The sequence below is a fragment of the Pristiophorus japonicus genome, chromosome 6, assembly GCF_044704955.1.
Source record: "Pristiophorus japonicus isolate sPriJap1 chromosome 6, sPriJap1.hap1, whole genome shotgun sequence".
NCBI classification, from domain to species: Eukaryota; Metazoa; Chordata; class Chondrichthyes; family Pristiophoridae; genus Pristiophorus; species Pristiophorus japonicus.
The window spans coordinates 53366395-53384991 of NC_091982.1; the positions used below are offsets into that span (position 1 = coordinate 53366395).

General features: G+C 44.0%; 1 protein-coding gene across 1 annotated transcript in view; it reads right to left on the reverse strand.

Moving 5' to 3' along the window:
- Positions 1-12337, reverse strand: part of il1rapl2 (interleukin 1 receptor accessory protein-like 2) — a 704017-nt gene extending 691680 nt beyond the window's left edge. The window contains exons 1-2 of the mRNA XM_070883960.1: positions 12264-12337; positions 12152-12174 (exon numbers count right to left, since the gene is read on the reverse strand). Of these exons, the coding sequence (XP_070740061.1) occupies positions 12152-12174; positions 12264-12337 (97 nt within the window). The remainder of the gene's footprint in view (positions 1-12151; positions 12175-12263) is intronic.
- Between the last annotated feature and the right edge of the window lie 6260 nt (positions 12338-18597).

An 18597-nucleotide genomic window follows, 5' to 3' on the forward strand; every position in this document is an offset into this window, starting at 1 on the left:
CTGCTCTAAGGAGAACAACCCCGGCTTCTCCATTTTCATCAGGTGACTGGTCCCACATCTCAGGTACCATTTCAGTAAATCTCTTCTGCACCCTTTCTCAGGCCTTGACATCCTTCCTACAGTGTGGTGCCCAGAATTGAACACAACGCTCCAGCTGGGGCCTGGCGTTTTATGAAGGTTTATTGCAACCCCTCCAAAAGGGCAGCCAGCTGGCAAAAGAACATGGAAATGAGGTGGGAACATTGGCAACACCTGCTTCTGCCGTATTTGAATGACTGCAACTATTGCAGGTTCAGACAGTCTGCCCAGACAGTCCACAGAGGCAGATCTGAACATCCTAGTATCACAGATGTCTGCCTCATTTTGTGTGCTTAGTGCCTGGGAATAAATATTCACAGTACGATTTACCAGAAACCCGACTCCACTATTTTTTTAAACAAGCATTTTCAACTTGAATCATCCTTATTAGTGGCAAATGAAAATGAAACACCAAACCATTTGGTAGAAATAGAAAATCCCTCGGGGCTGAATTGTCCATGGTGATAGCGGGCGCGATCGGTGGTGAGTTGGGTGGGAAAGATATTATTTTTGACAGCGGGTCGGAAACCTGCAGTCATCTCACTCCCACGCAACTTTCTCACATATGCGCCTGTCAGCTTGGCGCCGATCCGGCCTGCAGTGACGGGGGACCCAATTGAAATAATTCTGAGGTATTTTACAGGCACTTAAGAGCCCTTTCCCCCTACTTTTAAAATTTCCCTGCATGGCCACAGGATCCACACAACTCAGGAACCACGTCTGGCTACCTGAGGCATGAGTTTATTGGCTTTTGCTCCAACTGATTAGATGACAGCATGGAAAACAAACCAAAATAAAAACATGTTGATTGCATCAGCTAACAGTTTGATGGAGATACTGTTCTACTTGAAAAGCTACTGGTAAATGTTAATTCAGAAATTCCTGAAGGGATGCAAGTGCTACACTGGACGGTGAGGGAAATACTTTTTTCACTGTCCATTCTCAGCTGTTGCCTTCTGTAATGTATTGGCTTCATGCGTTCTTTGCTTAAGAATTCATAGCAACACATTGCTATTAAGAGCTAGTTGGGTCATTAACAAAGGTTAAACAATCACACTACACATTACCAGTTCGCCCACTAGGCTCACAACTGCATACCTCATCATGGATGACCTAGACCCGACTGACTGGGGTTTTATTGAGTCTTGTGAACATCACGTGACTGGCTAAGCCACTCACAATGCAACAGCTCTACAAACCTGTGAGTGTACTCATAGGTGCATACATTACACCTGCTTACTCAACAGTAATTGCAGTGAATTGATCTGCAATATAAAAAATGACACATACCATTTAAATACATTTTTGTGTTGGTTCTGGTCAGGTTTTTCTCACGGTATATTGTGATTCTTCAGTTACACATTAAATCAAGTCATCAACCGTAACAATTTCATTTTCATCACTCATTCCACTGGTTCAATCTGCTTTCAGTCCCTGAATATGACTAATTAAATTTTTTAGTCTGAGACATTAGGGTGAATTTCTGCAGAGGTTCTCTCACTTGTCCATTGCTAACTTCAACGGAAGAGCTGCAGAAATCTCAGGAATACATTGTAAGCACCACTTACACTGTTTGTCAGGGATTCCACAGCTCTTCCACTGAACTTGCATACAATTGTAAATCCACCCCTTTGCAATTACATTTAAAATCTGCTTAATTTTATGAATTATCTATACACACATACACAAATCTTTTATTTTTGCCAGTTACTGATACAAAAGTCGATAGATTTGTGATTAAAGCACTAATAACTACCCAATTAATGTACTTTTTAAATTATGTACTTGATCGTATTTGTAGATGGAGTCATATTACTTAAAGATAATATATACATATTTCTTTCTCACTCACATATAACTTTTATTATATGATTATACACTAAAGATTCAACACCTACTAGGTTAGATTGAACTTAAAATTTAATGTGGCCATGGTCCCTTTAAGGATTAAAACACGTCATGAATGATGTCACTAGATCCGCTCCATCTAATTAAGCCTGGGAAACGTACTGGTCGGGCTTAATAGGCCCCATGAAGGTAAGTTCATTTTCTTTCGCGGGACGGAGTCAGCAGCGAGGGTTTGGACCTGACAGGGACCAGATTGGACCAGCCAAGGTAAGGTAAATTCCTGCCCGAGTATCTATAACCGAAACAGGGTTTAGAATAAGTACAGGGACGGAAATATTTCTGCTTAAAGAATCAATCCCCTAAATAAATCCATATATAAACAACATAAAGACATCAGCCATATATTGCATCATCAAAAAATGAGATTAATTACAGCCAGTACTTTACCAGAAATTGGCTACCTCATAAACATTATTATCAGTGCTGATGTAGGACATCCTCTGTGAATCACTTTAATAGTTATAATCAGAATTATACATGACTAATGCTGGGAAAAATGTCATTTGAATATAGTTATCATAAAGACTGCCAACTTCCACCTCTGTAACATTACCCGAATCTATCCCTACCTGAACCCATTCACTGCTGAAACCCACATCCATGCCTTTCTTACCTACAGATGCCGCTATTCCTTTGCACTCCTGGCCGGCATCCCACCTTCCACCTTCCGTAAACCTGAACTCATCCAAAGCTCTGCTCCATGTATATCAACTCGCACCAAGTTCACCCATCACCCCTGTGCCTGCTGATCGATACTGGTTCCTGGTCCAGCAAAGCTTTGATTTAAAAATTCTCATCCTTGCTTTCAAATCTCTCCATGGCCATAGCCCATCCCTATCCCTGTAACCTCCTCTAGCCCGATGACCCTCTGAGACGTGTATATACTCCTCAAATTCTGGCCTTTTGTGCATTCCCCATTTCCATTGGTCCACTATTGGCAGCCATCTGATTACATAGGATTACACACGATATACAGCACAGAAACAGGCCATTTGGCCCAACTAGTCCATGCTCCACTTGAGCCTCCTCGTCTTTCCTCATCGAAATCTATCAGCATAACCCTCTATTCTCTGCTCCCTCATATGCTTATCTAGTCTCCCCTTAAATTCATCTACACTATTTGCCTCAACCATTCCCTGTGGTAGTGAGTTCCACATTCTCTCTGGGTAAAGAAGTTTCTTCTGAATTCCCTAATTTGATTACGCTCATGTGAAGTGCCTTGGGACATTATACTAGGTTAAAAGGGCTATCTAAATGTAGGTTGATGTTGTTGCACATGCACATGATATTGAATATAGATATGAAGACAAAGTTCCAGCTCATACCATCCTTACAGCATCATGGTTCAAATAACATGGTGATGTTCCTTGACTGAGACAACAAGGGATCTGCGATGTGGAACAATTAATATCCATAACCTGATATGTTTTAGTCAACCAGTAAATAAAATAAATCCTTTTTGGATAGAAATTGTTGCAGAAATTGGTTGAGAAGGCCATTGCTCATCTGAATTTCAGCAACACTTGTTTATGGAAATGGTCCAAAAAATTCATCTGGTCTGTTGTAACTTAAAATAGGATACACAGGTGATGAATTTCATGTTCTACTAAAGCTCATTATCTAAAGGGGACAAGGCTAAAGAGTGATTAAAACAAGACAATTATGTAAATATTATACTGCCAAAATTATTTGGATGATGCGAAAGACTAAAATAGCACCAGTCCTACAACAGCGTTCTAGTGCGAATAAAGGCTGCATCAGGCCCTGAATCTGCAGCAACTCAAAGTAGGACGGTATTGGTCGAAGAATCAGGAGTGCGGGCCAAGGGCCCGTGACCTAGGCTGACACCCATAGCTGCTGGATCATGACCTGCATGGCAAATTTCCATCTGGCCCAAAACATAGCTCTTGGTATCACAGGGGCTGGATGAGCAGAGGGAAGGGGGGGGGGGGGCGGTGGGGAGGTGGGGAGGTGGGGAGGGAAGAGGGGGACGGGGGGGGGGGAATGTATAGGCTGGAAATGACCTCAGCCCAGGACATGAGGAACTCTGATGGCTGGTATACCAGATGAGTGAGGTCTGTCTACCTAGGGCTCCTGGCCAGGATCTCTTAAAAAAAAATTCAAATGGCATTTTCATCATCCCCTTATAAAGAGGACCAGGGTGGCTGCCAGGAAAATGTTTGCTAGTCGGGGCTGGTACCGCCCCCCCCACCCCACCCAGAGTGACTTTTCGCCGCTGCATTTTTTGCCTCCTTCCCCATGGTCAGCGTGCAGGATGTGCCAATAGTGAACATAAGAATTAGGAGCAGAAGTAGGCTATTCAGCCCCGCGAGCCTGCTCCGTCGTTTAATAAGATCATGGCTGATCTTCTACCTCAACACTTTCTTGCCTGATCCCCATATCCCTTGATTCCCTTAATATCCAAAAATCTATCGATCTCTGTCTTGAATATACTCAAAGACTGAGCTTCCACAATCCTCTGGGGTACAGCCAATCGCTAATGATACACTAAATTTGCTGTCAAATTTTGTCTGATTGCGTTCTTAAGAAGCACCTTGGGGATATTTCAATACGCTAATGGCGATACATAAATGCACATGGTTGTTGTAATGAGGGATCAGTCACCTGACCCCAGTAAGTCCCATGATATCAGCAGCAGAGATTCCCAACAGTCATAAACTGGTACTTAGGTTGGAAAAGACTGGGGTTGTTTCCTTTGGAACAGAGGAGGCTGAGGGGAGACTTGATTAAGGTGTATAAAATTATGAGGCGCCTAGATAATGTGGACAGGAAGGGCCTATTTCCCTTAGCACAGATGTCAATAACCAAGGGGCATAGATTTAAAGTAATTGGTAGAAGGATTTGAGGAGAGTGGTGGGAACCTGGAACTCACTGCCTGAAAGGGTGGCAGAGGCAGAAACCATCATTGCATTGAAGAAGTACTTGGATATGCACCTGAAGTATCATAAACTGCAAGGCTACGGACCAAGAGCTGGAAAGTGGGAGTAGGCTGGAGAGCTAGTTTTGGACCGGTGCAGAAATGATGGGCCGAATGGCCTCCTTCTGTGCCGTAAATTTCTATGATTCTATCGTGGCCATGTGCATTTTAAGTTCCTTAATCTCCACTTATTTCAAACCAAGGTTCCATAAAATTAGATTCAAATTATCCCAATGCTCATTTCTAATACAAAGTAATCTCAGAACCGAGCTACATAAAGGGGGTTGGGGTGGAAAATGTATGTGGAGTATTTTTTTTCTGAACTGTACTTTCCTTCCCCTTTAATAAATGCATTGAAAAAATCTGTGCTATGTGTTATCATCCATTGATGATATATTGAAGCTCGAAAATGGAGGGGGATGGTCAATACTGAGGAGGACTGCAACAAATTACACAAATGCATTAATAAACTCACAGAATGGGTATATAATTGGCAAATGAAGTTCAACACAGATAAATGTGAGGTATTAGATTTTGGTAAGAAAAGTAAGGAGGTCCCACATTATATGGAAAATACGAATATAAATGGGGTGGAAGAGCAAAGGGATCTCGGAGTACAAATACACAAATCACTAAAAAGTAGCGACGCAGGTAAATAAGGCTATAAAAGAAGACAAACCAAGCACGAAGATTTATTTATGGAGAAATAGAATTGAAAAGTACGGCATTTATGCTGAACCTGTATCGATCTTGGTTAGACCACATTTAGAGTACTGCATACAGTTCTGGTCGCCATATTAGAAAAAGGATATAGAGGCACTGTAGAGGGTGCAGAGAAGATTTACAAGGACGATACCAGAAATGCGAGGGTATACATATCAGGAAAGGACAAACAGGCTGGGTCTCTTTTCTCTTGAAACGAGAAGGCTGAGGGGTGACCTCATCGACGTCGTTAAAATTAAGAAAGATTTTGATAGGATAGACACAGAGGCCGGAATTTTGCAGGGTGGTAATGGGTGAGATCGGTGGCGAGTTGGGTGGGAAAGATGTTATTTTTGACAGTGGTTCGGGAACCCACTGTCATCGCGCTCGCACGCGCCTTTCCCCGTGGCGTGTCTGTCATCATGGACCAGATTGGCAGCAACGGGCAACCCATTTGAAGTCATCTAAATTTCCCTGCATGGCCACGGGATTCACACAGCTCGGAAACCACGTCAGTCGACCAAAGGCGGGAGTTCCGTGGCCATTACTCCAGCTGATTACCTGACAGCATCAAATGTAAAGTAAAAGCTCCCACCTGACAGATGATCACTTTTCCTCAGGCAAACGCTGTTGCTCAGTCCATTTCCGGCACAGATTCTACAGGCTGCAAGTGTTTCCAGCAAAGTCTCCATCCAGTCTCACCTTATTGTAAGAACTCGCTCAATATTGACAGAATGCTTCTTTCATCTGTACTTTGCCTGCCATAAAGTCCATCAACATCAGTGCCATTTATACTGTCTCATCTTGATCCTCAGAATCCCACCACGATCAGCCCCAACACTAGTAGCACCAGACACACCAGCAGCACCAACAACACCAAACTTTTCCACAATCACCTGATGCTGCACAGCACAGAGGGCATCAGCATCTGAGCACATTGCTGCCCGGGAGGCCAGGGATGGCTTCACCATGGCCAGATTTGGTAAACTTGACACTGTACACCCACATGATGTGTCAGGTTGGCACCACAACACACCAACACCATAAAGCACCCCTACAATGACCAAACCATTCCTTTCACACTCTTCACCATTGCAGGGGGTACCTTTATGTATCACCATTCACTACAACTAACTAAGCCACTTTCAAAGGTGCACACAAATCTGTCCAAGACGGGAACGTGTTAAAAAATAAAGGGGTTGAAATTCAGTTACGCCCGTTTGGGAGCGGTATCCCAGTCGGGTAAGTACTTCCTGCGCCCAGTGCGGAAATGGAGCGCAATGTCATGTGTGCCACTTCCTTTTGGAGCGAGTTCGGGGTCACTACGCGGCCTCTCCATTTAGCGCTCACCTCCCATTAAAGGGGAGGGTCGCTGCAAACTCTGCAGGCCCTTTGACGGCCTTCACTGCACCACCATTGCTAAGGGGTGCCGTGGCCGCAGCCCAGCACTGAGATGGAGTGCCAGGCTGCACGATTGTGGCCCGGAACCCACAAAAGGAGCGGCGAACTGCTCGACCAGTAAGGGGGGGAAAATAACAGATGGTGGCGCGGCGCACCTCCCCTTTGAGATTCGCCCCGCGGTGGTGTTCCACCCAGTTCGTGACTCACGAGGCTGGTGTGGGCACAGCGGCCTCATGGGGCGCTAGCCAATTTCCATCGAGGGGCAAAACGGGGTCACAGCGTACAGCAATGAAGTAATCGCTGGAGGCGGGCAGCCCGGGTGGCTACCAGAGGGACACGGCGCTACCGTTTTGTGCCTCCGCTAACGCCCATGCAATTTTATGGGAGCCGGCAGTGCCGCCTCCGCCCCCGCCTCCCCTTCCCGGCCCCCCGGCAAAAACAGTTTCACGCCCTGTTAGCGCCCCGGAGGTGCAGAACAGGAGGATTTCGGCCACAAAGATTTTTATGTTTGACACCATATTAACAGAAACTTTACAAAATCATTGGATAAAACACCCAAGTGCCTACCTTGTTAGTTTGTTGTTAGTTGGTATGATTGCACTCGGATGAGGGTGAGTGCGAGGGGTGGCTAGTGAGATGGGGAAGTGATAATCTAGATAGAGAGAGAGGGATGGGTGAACATTCAAGGTAAGTTGGTGTGAGTAAGGATGTGGAGTAGGGTAGGGAAGGCAGAGTGATGGGGATATGATGAGTGGCACAGCAGGGTGAAGGTGAATGAGGCTTTGCAGTAAAGGTTGGCGGCACTGCACCCAGGTCCTCCTGACCAAATGCCTGCTTGTGACCTCCTCTGCAATCTGCAACCAGGTTATGTTGTTCTTCGGGGAAGGTTTCCCTGCATGCACTGACACCCTCCATAAGCATATGGTGGGAGTCATCAGTGACCTGGGTGCAGCCCTTTGCCTCTGTGCAGTCATTGTCAGTGTTTTCAGCGCTCCAATGCTGTAGAACACTGGCAGAACTAATTAAATGAAACTTCAGACTTAATGTGGTCATGGTCCCTTTAAATATCCCGGCAGAAAACGCGTCATGAATGATGTCACCAGACCGGCTCCATCGAATTATGCCGGTAACAGCTGGGCGGGCTTATTAATAATAATAGCAACTTTTATTTATATAGTGCCTTTAACTAGTCCCATGGTGCTTAACAACAACAACAAAAATAAAGTATTAGGCCCTATTATGGTAAGTTCATTTTCTGCAGCGGGATGAACTGGGGTCGGGCCCGATATGGCCACTGCCCGCATCGAACCTGCCTAAGTAAAGAACATTCGGACCTGTGGGAGTGTTTCCACTTGTGGGGAAGAACAAAACAAAAGGACAGCAATAAAAGATAACCACCAAGATATTCAATAGGGAATTCTGAAGAAACCTCTTTAGCCAGAGTGTGGTGAGAATGTGAAACTCACTAGCACAGGGTGTAGTTGAAATGAATAGTATAGATGCATTTAAGGGGAGGCTAGATAAGTATATGAGGGAGAAGGGAAGGGGGATAAAGTATAAAAGTAGAGAAGTCCTGTTACAACTGTACAGGGTATTTATTGGTGAGGCAACACCTAGAGTACTGCATGCAGTTTTGGTCTCCGTATTTAAGGAAGGCTATACTTGCATTGGAGGCTGTTCAGAGAAAGTTCACTAGGTTGATTCCGGAGATGAGGGGGTTGACTTATGAAGATAGGTTGAGTAGGTTGGGCCTGTACTCATTGGAATTCAGAAGAATGAGAGGTGATCTTATCGAAACATAGAAGATGATGAGGGGGCTCGACAAGGTGGATGCAGAGAGGATGATTCCACTCATAGGGGAAACTAAAACTAGAGTCCAAGGGCTCAATTTTCCCCAAGCCCGTTTTCTGGCGTATTGCCAGAGTTACGCCCATTTTTCTAGGCCAGAAATGCGGCGGAAATAATTTACCAAAGTTTCTGCGATCTATAATTCGAATTTGGCGCCACGCAGTGTGTCCAGTCACCTCGGGGGGTGGAGCTTGTTGTCTGCTCCAAAAAACAATGCCACATCTTCTGCGCATGCGCGGAAAAAAAATTACGTATCTGACCTCGTTGCAATGGACACGCATGCGCAGTACAGATCCGAATTGGCGATTGGCCATTTTTAAAGGGCCAGTTGTGTGTATGAGAAGGAGTGCTGTGTGTGAGCATTGGAAAAATTGGATCTGCAGCAGTACAAGAAGCAACGCAGTGCAACGACCAAGCATTTCTTACACGAAGAAATGGAGGCACTAGTTATTGTGATTGAGAACAGATGGCAGGAGCTGGACACCAGCAGAGGTCACATAAAAATTCCACCCAAAGAAATGAAGAAATGCTGGAACCAAGTTGCAGAAGATTACTGCGCAATGGTGCCTACCATGAGATCTGGAGGCCAGTTTAAAAAGAAATGGCAGGACTTTGGTCAAGTAGTTAGTGTAATATTTTTATTTATTCACTGAAATTGCAATTGTAAATGTGACCATCTGTATGTCCCACCCAGCAGAAAGACACCCTCTCCAAAAGTTAGGTTTTCATCTCTGCAGAGGTAGGTGGTACATAATAAAAGGGAAAAAACTCGATCAGGAGGAGGCCCGGCAAGTCTTCACTCACTGACCCACATGGAAGAGAGGGTCGCTGCTTTGATGGGTCCTGCCTGGAGAAAAGCAACCACCACTGCACAAGCTGGGTTCACACTCGAGGGAGAGGGTAAGTCCTGCAAATTCCACAGTCTGGCTTTGGCAAATGTGAAGTACTGTGCAGGCCAGCCATGCTTCAGTTCTTGAGGATGTCTCTGTCAGCTACGCTTCGGTTGATGCAATGTGATATCATTCATCGTGGTCCTTCAAACCAGCCTGCTGCCTGTGCTGTGTGAGCCTACTCATGCCACCCACCCTGCCCCCTCCTCTGCTGCTAACCATTTATCTGCCCCAGAGAGCTGTGGAGGCTGGGTCATTGAATATATTTAAGGTGGAGATAGTCAGATTTTTGAGCGATAAGGGAGTAAAGGGTTATGGGGAGCAGGAAGGGAAGTGGAGCTGAGTCCATGATCAGATCAGCCATGATCTTATTGAATGGGGGAGCAGGTTCGAGGGGCCAAATGGCCTACTCCTGCTCCTATTTCTTATGTAAGGGAATAGAGGCTCATGCTGAAAGATGGGAGGCTCGAGTGGAGCATAAACGCTGGCATGGACTGGTTTTGCCGAATGGCCTGTTTCTGTACCGTATATCCCAAGTAATCCAATGTAATTCGACTCGATGCTGAATCAGCAGAAATGGAGCAGTATTCCTGGTTTTATGTGGGAACCATCCATTTTAAAAGTAATTAGCATTTGATTTAATTGACAATAACATTCGTGGACTGGGTCAACCAAGAATCTCTCTTCCTTCTGACACATAACTCCGATGACAGGCAAGTTGATTTCATTTTACAAAAAAAATTGTCTCGAGGCCTTCTTCCATTATTCCTTCTAACTGATAGCATGGGAGGTTTCTGTTTTGAGCTGCCATATAGTGACATTAAGCAAAGCCTAGCCCTCCCAGAATAATCAACAATTTCTTCCCTTATTTACAGGGCAACGCTGTTAATATATTGGGCAACGGCTATGTTCCTTTTCGTTTTCTGCAGTCAACCGCATTTACTATCAAAGTTATTGAGATTCACAACAGAAAATCCATGGAAATGAAAAGTAAAAATGTTGAGCAGCTGCACAGAACTGGCACGATTTATATTAGTTGTAACTTGCAGACACAGGCACCTCGTGATTACTTATCTAAACGGGATAGGCACACTTGTCGAAGCAGAGATTGTCTGTAGGTCACCATCAGGGCATGTTATTCCAGACTCTCCTGCCAGATATGAGCGGGACCTTACAGTTTCTTTGCAAAAGGTTCTGCAAGTGTTCCACAGGGTTCTGTCCTGGCACCCATGTTATTCAATATTTACACCAGTGACCTGCCCAAAACAGAGTCGCGCAAGTTCGTATACGCTGATGACATTGCCTTGGCCATGCAATACACGAATGTGTCTGCCACCGAGGAGACCCTGACCAGTGATTTACAGAGGATGGCGGCCCACTTCCGCCGATGGCGACACTGGCCAAACCCACAAAACACCATCACCTCGACATTCCACCTCAATACCCATCAAGCAAACCAAGCTTTGAAAGTCTCCTTTAACAGTGCAGAGGTAAAATCATGCCAAAAGCCCTTCCTATTTAGGATTCACGCTTGATCGTACCCTGTCATATATATAGCATTTCTAGAACCTTGGGATGAAACTAAAGAGTAGAGTCAGCTTGATCCAGAAACTGGCCGTATCCACATGGGGAGCAGATGCTCAAACGCTCCGTACAGCAGCACTCGCCCTAGTGTACTCTACAGCAGATTACTGCTCTCCGGCATGGCTATCAGGTCCACATGCCAAATCCGTTGATGTCCAGCAGAATTCTGCTATAAGAATTATCACCGGTACATTTTTATCAACACCAACACCTTGGCTGTCCGTACTAGAAAACATCACACCACTACACCTATGCCACGAGTACGCAGTCTCCAGAGAATACAACCACTACACCAGCAAAGACATGCCGATCCAGGCCGACTTGAACAATCTACCATCAACCTGTCTCAAATCTAGAAGACCTTTTGGACCATCGCCGAAGCCCTTCAGCGATCTCCCCTCAGCCTCGATGACCAATGGCGAAAGGCTTGGAAGAACTGTGACATACGGAATGGATTCCTTATAGAGACCCCCACAGTACAACCTGAAGGATGAAACCTTCCTCGCAAACAGTGGACAACCATCAACTGCCTCAGAACCGGTCATGGTCGATGCTGCCACCTTCTCCATATGTGGAAGATCAAAGCATCCCCATCATGTGACTGTGGAGCTCCGAGTCAGACTCTGGAGCATATCACTGAATACTGCCCTCAGAGGGAATTCGCAGGCAGCCTACAAGATATCCACACTGTTATACCAGAAGCTTTGGCCTGGATATCTGACTTAGATATTGACATTTGATTTGCTTTGCTACGACTATACGAAAGTGCAGCTGGCTCTCAGCACTGCAGTGGAATGGCAGCCTAGATTTTTTTTGCTCAAGTCCCTGGAGTGGGACTTGAACACACAACCTTCTGACTCAAACACGGGAGTGCTACCCACTGAGCCACAGCTGACACCATGACATCCACTCACCTAGCTACATGCTCTGTCATGTCCCCCACCAATCTCGCCATGCTAGTGGCATAACTTGTGTCACCAGAGTCCATCTTGGCCTCTCTACCCTCAGACTTCTAGCACATTTGATTAATGTAAACTTCACCCTCTTTCAACCTTCAAAATCTCCTTTATGTCCTCGTTATCTGTAGATATCCTATGCCCCAATTATTCCTTCACCAACTTCTGTTTCTTTAGTCTATGCCTTGATCAAAATTCTTATTCCTGATGATCTAATCTGTAACCCCAACATCCTCACATTTTATCCCTCAAAAAACTCCTTTGTCTCACAACTCCCTCAACAAAAGAATCTGCAACATTCAACAACCTGTCCTATGGCCCTCCATTCAACATGGTACTATCACCTCGGCTGATCTGTTCAACAATTCGCATAGCTCTACCTTTGATTCTCTTCACACCATCAGGCCACTTCCCATTTTTCATTCTTACTCCTCTTTGGTCCAATTCCCACCTCTGTCCCGTTAAGCCTGAGGGCCATAGACTTGAGTACATTTGCCACATAATTGCCCTGGTTGTTCACTGCCAGATCAGGCTTCAATTAATACCATGCCTCCTTCTTGAAGGCCAAATATACCCAATCTTGGAAGATAAGGATGTTCTAAATTTCAACTACCAACTTTATCTCTAACTCTAATCCTGGTCCCTTACTCTGACTTTCCTCTATCTCTTCCTTCCTCACCCTCAAAGCCAATTACAGCGAGGTTATTGACATTTTTATCTTTTGCTGCAAGTTATGTCGCTGCCCCAGTCTTAAATATCTCCCCACTGTTCCTAAACCTCCCCACTCCCTACATTACAGCTACCCTGACCCCTTGTCACTCTGTAGCTTCTCTATTAGACCCGACCCGATCCCAAATTCAACATCTGCAACCCTCTATTCTCCAAACAAATTCAGTCCAAGCACTGCCTGCATGCCGTCCTGGGTAAGCCTTGATTGCCAATCACTCATCCTTGAATACCCCCACTGGCCACCTTCTCCCCAATGCATCACATTCAAAATCCTCACCAGAGCCTTTTCCGGCCCCGTGTCCCAGCCCGCACCTTTTGGCTCTCCGGTTCTGACCTCCAGTGTAGCACCCTCTTCTTTCCACTTCAGCATTGGTTGCAGAGTCTTCAGCTGTCTGGGTCCTAATCTTTATAATTTTTGCCTGAATCCTAGCATCTCGCTATTTCTTTCCTGCCTTTAAAATCCTCCCTCGAGCTTATCAATTTGATCAATGACCCACACCTCGCTTCTGTACAATGGCTTGGCATCGGTTCTGTTTTTGTAAAACTCCAGGGGATATTTTGTACATTAAAGATGCTATATAAGTGAAAGTGGTTTTTTCTTCCTTCCCGCTTACAAATCATGTACAATCATAGAATGATACAGCACAGAAGGAGACCATTCAGCTCATCTTGCCTGTCTAGCTCTTTGAACGAGCTGTCCAATTAGCCCTGCAAATTTCTACTTTTTAGGTATATATCCAATTCCCTTTTGAAAGTTACTATTGAATCTGCTTCCACCACTCTTTCAGGCAGCACATTCCAGATCATAATCACTCACTGTGTAAAAATAAATCTCCGCATGCTCCGCCCCTCCGCTGGCATCTGGTTTCTGATATATAACATTTCAAATAAATATTTTTTTTCATAAATTGCCTATGCTGAATATCTCAAAGCAGATACAAAAAAAGACATACCAAACTGGTTGAATATTTCGTAATTCATTTTTTTTTTTAAACAAGCCTTTTCTGGGTTTATTTTAAAGGTAGATTTTCTGCAAACATTTTCTAGTGACTTTTTTTGAAAATGCTGAATATTTTGTTATATGACCCATAGGTCAATAAAGATATATTGCTTGTATCTGAAAGTTTAAATATTTCATGTGGAATCCCTTTTAACTCCAGTTAAATTCAATAAAGTGTGACTCACAAGCAGAGAGTGATCTAATCCACAAGATTTTCTAACCTGAGCCAGAGGTCAATTGCAGTCATAATTCCATGCATATAAAATAGTTTAATTAATACATTTGTGTGTTAAGACAGGTTTAGTATTGTCATGTATGTAGACCATGTATACGAACTATATAGTCACATAAGGTGTGCCATCAGAGGGCACTGTGGTGGGAGACCTGAGGGTCAGCTGCATAGGTGTGCAGGGCCCAGTATAAAAGGCTGCCCACCATGCTTGTGTCTTACTCTGGAGTTACAATAAATGGGACTAAGGTCACAACAGCTCAAGTACAATACTAGACCTCGTGGAATCATTCATAAGAGTATTACAGACAAAACAAGTATATGAACAAATAATAATAGAAAATGCTGGAAACACTCAGCAGGTCAGGCAATATCTGTGGAGAGAGAACTGGAAGAAGTAAGATATTTAACAGTTTATAAGCAAGTACAGAGCCAGGAAAAAATGAGATGTACAGGGGCCGGGGAGACCCGGAGGGGGGGGCAGTGGGGGAGGGTGCGGTGGTTATACTTGCTTTTTAAGTGTTAACTGTTTCCAGCATTTTCTGTTTTTATTTCAGATTGCCAACATCCGCAGTATTTTACTTTCGTATATTTATAAACCACTGCACCAAACCAGTTTAATTTCCAATACTGTGCAAATTCTTGCACATTAATGTACTTTGCCAGCCTGTCTAGTAAAAATAAACATATATATTTGTGTCGCTTTTTGTTCAATCATTTGTTAGAACTGGCATTTATTGTGCTACTGAACAACAGTTATTTCCCCAGCTGATGCCAGGATTGGAGAACTTTAGCTACGAGGAAAGATTGGATAGGCAGGGTTTGTTTTCTTTGGAACAGAGGAGGCTGAAGGGAGACCTTCTTGAGGTGTATAAAATTATGAGGGGCCTAGATAGAATTGATTGGAAGGCCCTATTCCCCTTAGCGGAGGGGTCAACAATCAAGGGCATAGATTTAAAGTAAATGGTAGGAAGTTTAGAGGGGATTTGAGGGGAAATATTTTCACCCAGAGGAAGGTGGAGGTCTGGAACTCATTGCCTGAAAGGATGATGGATGCAGAAACTCTCACCACATTTAAAAAGTACTTGGACGTGCACTTGAAGTGCATAACCTACAGGGCTACGGACCAAGAGCTGGAAAGTGAGATAAGGCTGGATAGCTCTTGGTCGGCCAGCACAGACACCATGGGCCAAAATGGCCTCCTTCCGTGCTGCAAATTTCTATGATTCTATGATTTTAATTTCCAAATACAATTTCTTTAATACTGATACTTCTGCTTCAATGCCACGCAGTTTAAACAGTGAATATTTGCACAAAGCACAACATGATGGTATTTTGAAGTTGCTTGTTTGAGGCCAGTTTGCATTTTAGAGACGAACATAAGAACATAAGAAATAGGAGTAGGAGTAGGCCATTTGGCTCCTCGAGTCCACTCCGCCATTTAATAAGATCATGACTGATCTGATCATGGACTCAGCTCCACTTCCCTGCCCACTCCCCATAATCTTTTAATCCCTTATCGCTCAAAAATCTGTCTATCTCCGCCTTAAATATATTCAATGACCCAGCCTCCACAGCTCTCTAGGCAGAGAATTACACAGATTTACAACCCTCCGAATTTCTCATCATCTCAGTTTTAAATAGGCGGCCCCTTATTCTGAGACTATGTCCCCGAGTTTTAGTTTCTGCTATGAGTGGAAATATCCTCTCTGCATTCACCTTGACGAGCCCCATCATTATCTTATATGTTTCGATAAGATCACCTCTTATTCTTCTGAACTCCAATGAATATAGGCACAACCTGCTCAACCTCACCAACTGAGCCCCGTCCTGACTGCGATGCAACTGAAGCTGCTGAAAACATGTCTGTTTAAGCATTTAACACCAGTGATCATTTGCCAAGAAAGAATTGGAACAAGATTTCAGCGCAATTAATGACAATTCATGAATAATAATTGCTCATTAGTATGATATTTTCAGTACTCACAGAAACACACACAGCCTTAAGATGGCAAAATATACTGGAACTCAACAGTCAGGTGACCTGTTCCCTTTATTATAAAGAGCACTGGCTGCATTGCCACAGGAGTCCACAGGTGGCGCTATATAATTTACACTATATTACAAGTCGGAAACATAGAAACATAGAAAATAGGTGCAGGAGTAGGCCATTCGGCCCTTCTAGCCTGCACCGCCATTCAATGAGTTCATGGCTGAACATTCAACTTCAGTACCCCATTCCTGCTTTCTCGCCATACCCCTTGATCCCCCTAGCAGTAAGGACCTCATCTAACTCCTTTTTGAATATATTTAGTGAATTGGCCATAATCAATGAAGCCAATCAATTTCTGGAATACCTCTCCAGGTTCTTTGATTAGAAGTTGAAGCAAGTTACTCTAACATTGTACGAATGATTGGTGAGGCCAGATTTGAGATATTGCACGCATCTTTGAGCATCCTTCCCTCAGATAGACTTTGGAAGGGGTTCGGGGAAAGTGCCACAGCTGAGTCCTGGAATGTTGAGATGCCTCAAAATGCTTCACCTTTTACAGTGAAAAGAAAGACTTGGATTTATATAGCACCTTTCACGACCACCAGATGCCTCAAAGTGCTTTACAGCCAATGAAGTACTTTTGGAGTGTAGTCACTGTTGTAATGTGAGAAATGCGGCAACCTATTTGCGCACAGCAAGCTCCCACAGAGAGCAATGTGAGATTGACCAGATAATCTGTTTTTTTTTGTTATGTAGATTGAGGGATAAATATTGGCCAGGACACCATGGATAACTCCCCTGCTTCGAAATAGTGCCTTGGGATCTTTTCCACCACTTGAGGAAGCAGACGGGGCCTCGGTTTAACATCTCATCTGAAACACGGCACCTCCAACAGTGCAGTGCTTCCTCAGCACTGGAGTGTCAGCCTAGATTTATGTGCTCAAGTCCCTGAACCCACAACCTTCTGACTCAGAGGTGAGCATGCGACACACTGAGCCACAGTTGCCACTATTGTGCAGTGACAGCTAGTGTGTCAGTAAACATAATTTGTCTTTTGTTTTTATACAAAGCGGCTTTGACGATGGAAGCAATGTAATGGTTTTTGACAAATAAGTTTCTGTGAATGTAGCCACCATTATTATCAAAACTGTTATCAATTTTATTTGTCTGACAGACCACAGAGCCAGAATGTTATTCTTTTCTTTATCTTGCTTACATTGAAAAGAAGCATCCAATAGTTAATTCCCAAAGGGATTTACTTTACTCAGCAGAAAGTATTAAATTTTTTTACCAATCTAGACAGCTTTTTCATGTCTCGTTGGAGTAAAGCCTTGGGAAAGCCCATCATAAAATATATTAATTGTGGAGAGCATAGAGATACACTCAACCTCTTAGAATATATAATCATACATCATCATAGGCAGTCCCTTGAAATCTAGGAAGGCTTGCTTCCACTCTAAAAGTGAATTCTCAGGCGTCCAATACAGGAATTACAGTCTCTGTCACAGGTGGGACAGACAGTGGTTGAAGGAAAGGGTGGGTGGGGAGCCTAGTTTGCCGCATGCTCCTTCCGCTGTCTGCGAATATATAAAAGGATCCGGTGAAAGGCGAGTATAAGTTGCAGGCATGGGATGATTCGTAGCTTAGCTAGGATGTTGCTTAGTGAAGGTTAACATGTTAAGAAATGCAAGGCCGAGAAAAAATGTAATTGTGATTGGCACCACGTGCATCAAAGAGTGTGGAGGAATATCACCATATGTGGGAAGTCTATGAATGCTCGTGTTCTTCAAAGTCCTGCAACTGATTAGTCTGTGCAAAAATATGCAACCAAATTTCACCCCCTAATAATTAGAAAGTGCAAAGCCAAGATATCAAAATGAATTTATAAGGGATAATTGGCATAAATGAGGTGTGAATGGAGAACATTATCAATTCAGACCTCAATTAGATATGTTAAATTAGCATCGTGTCCTTCTGCAAATGAGGATGTAGAAGTATATGTATATGATCTTTCTGACAGTAGATAGGAATTTTATTCAGCGGTAAATTGTGTTTAGACCTAAGTAATGAAGAACTGCTAATTGGGTACTTAGCATGGTCGCAGTAAATCATAACACAGGAGTTACCATGCATGTGCTGTAAAAGAATGATAGTGAGAAGAAACCTTTCAGTTGAAGTAATACGACAAACAAAAATGTGGCCTCCCAAACTGGGCCGCTATTGCTGAACAGTCTGGCTGTCAGAAAATCTGGCCGAGAACAAGGCTATTCCAACAGTGGGGAAGCCTTGCCCAAGGCCTGAATTTCTCAGAGTTGGACTGCCCAGTCGTGTCATCCGAGGT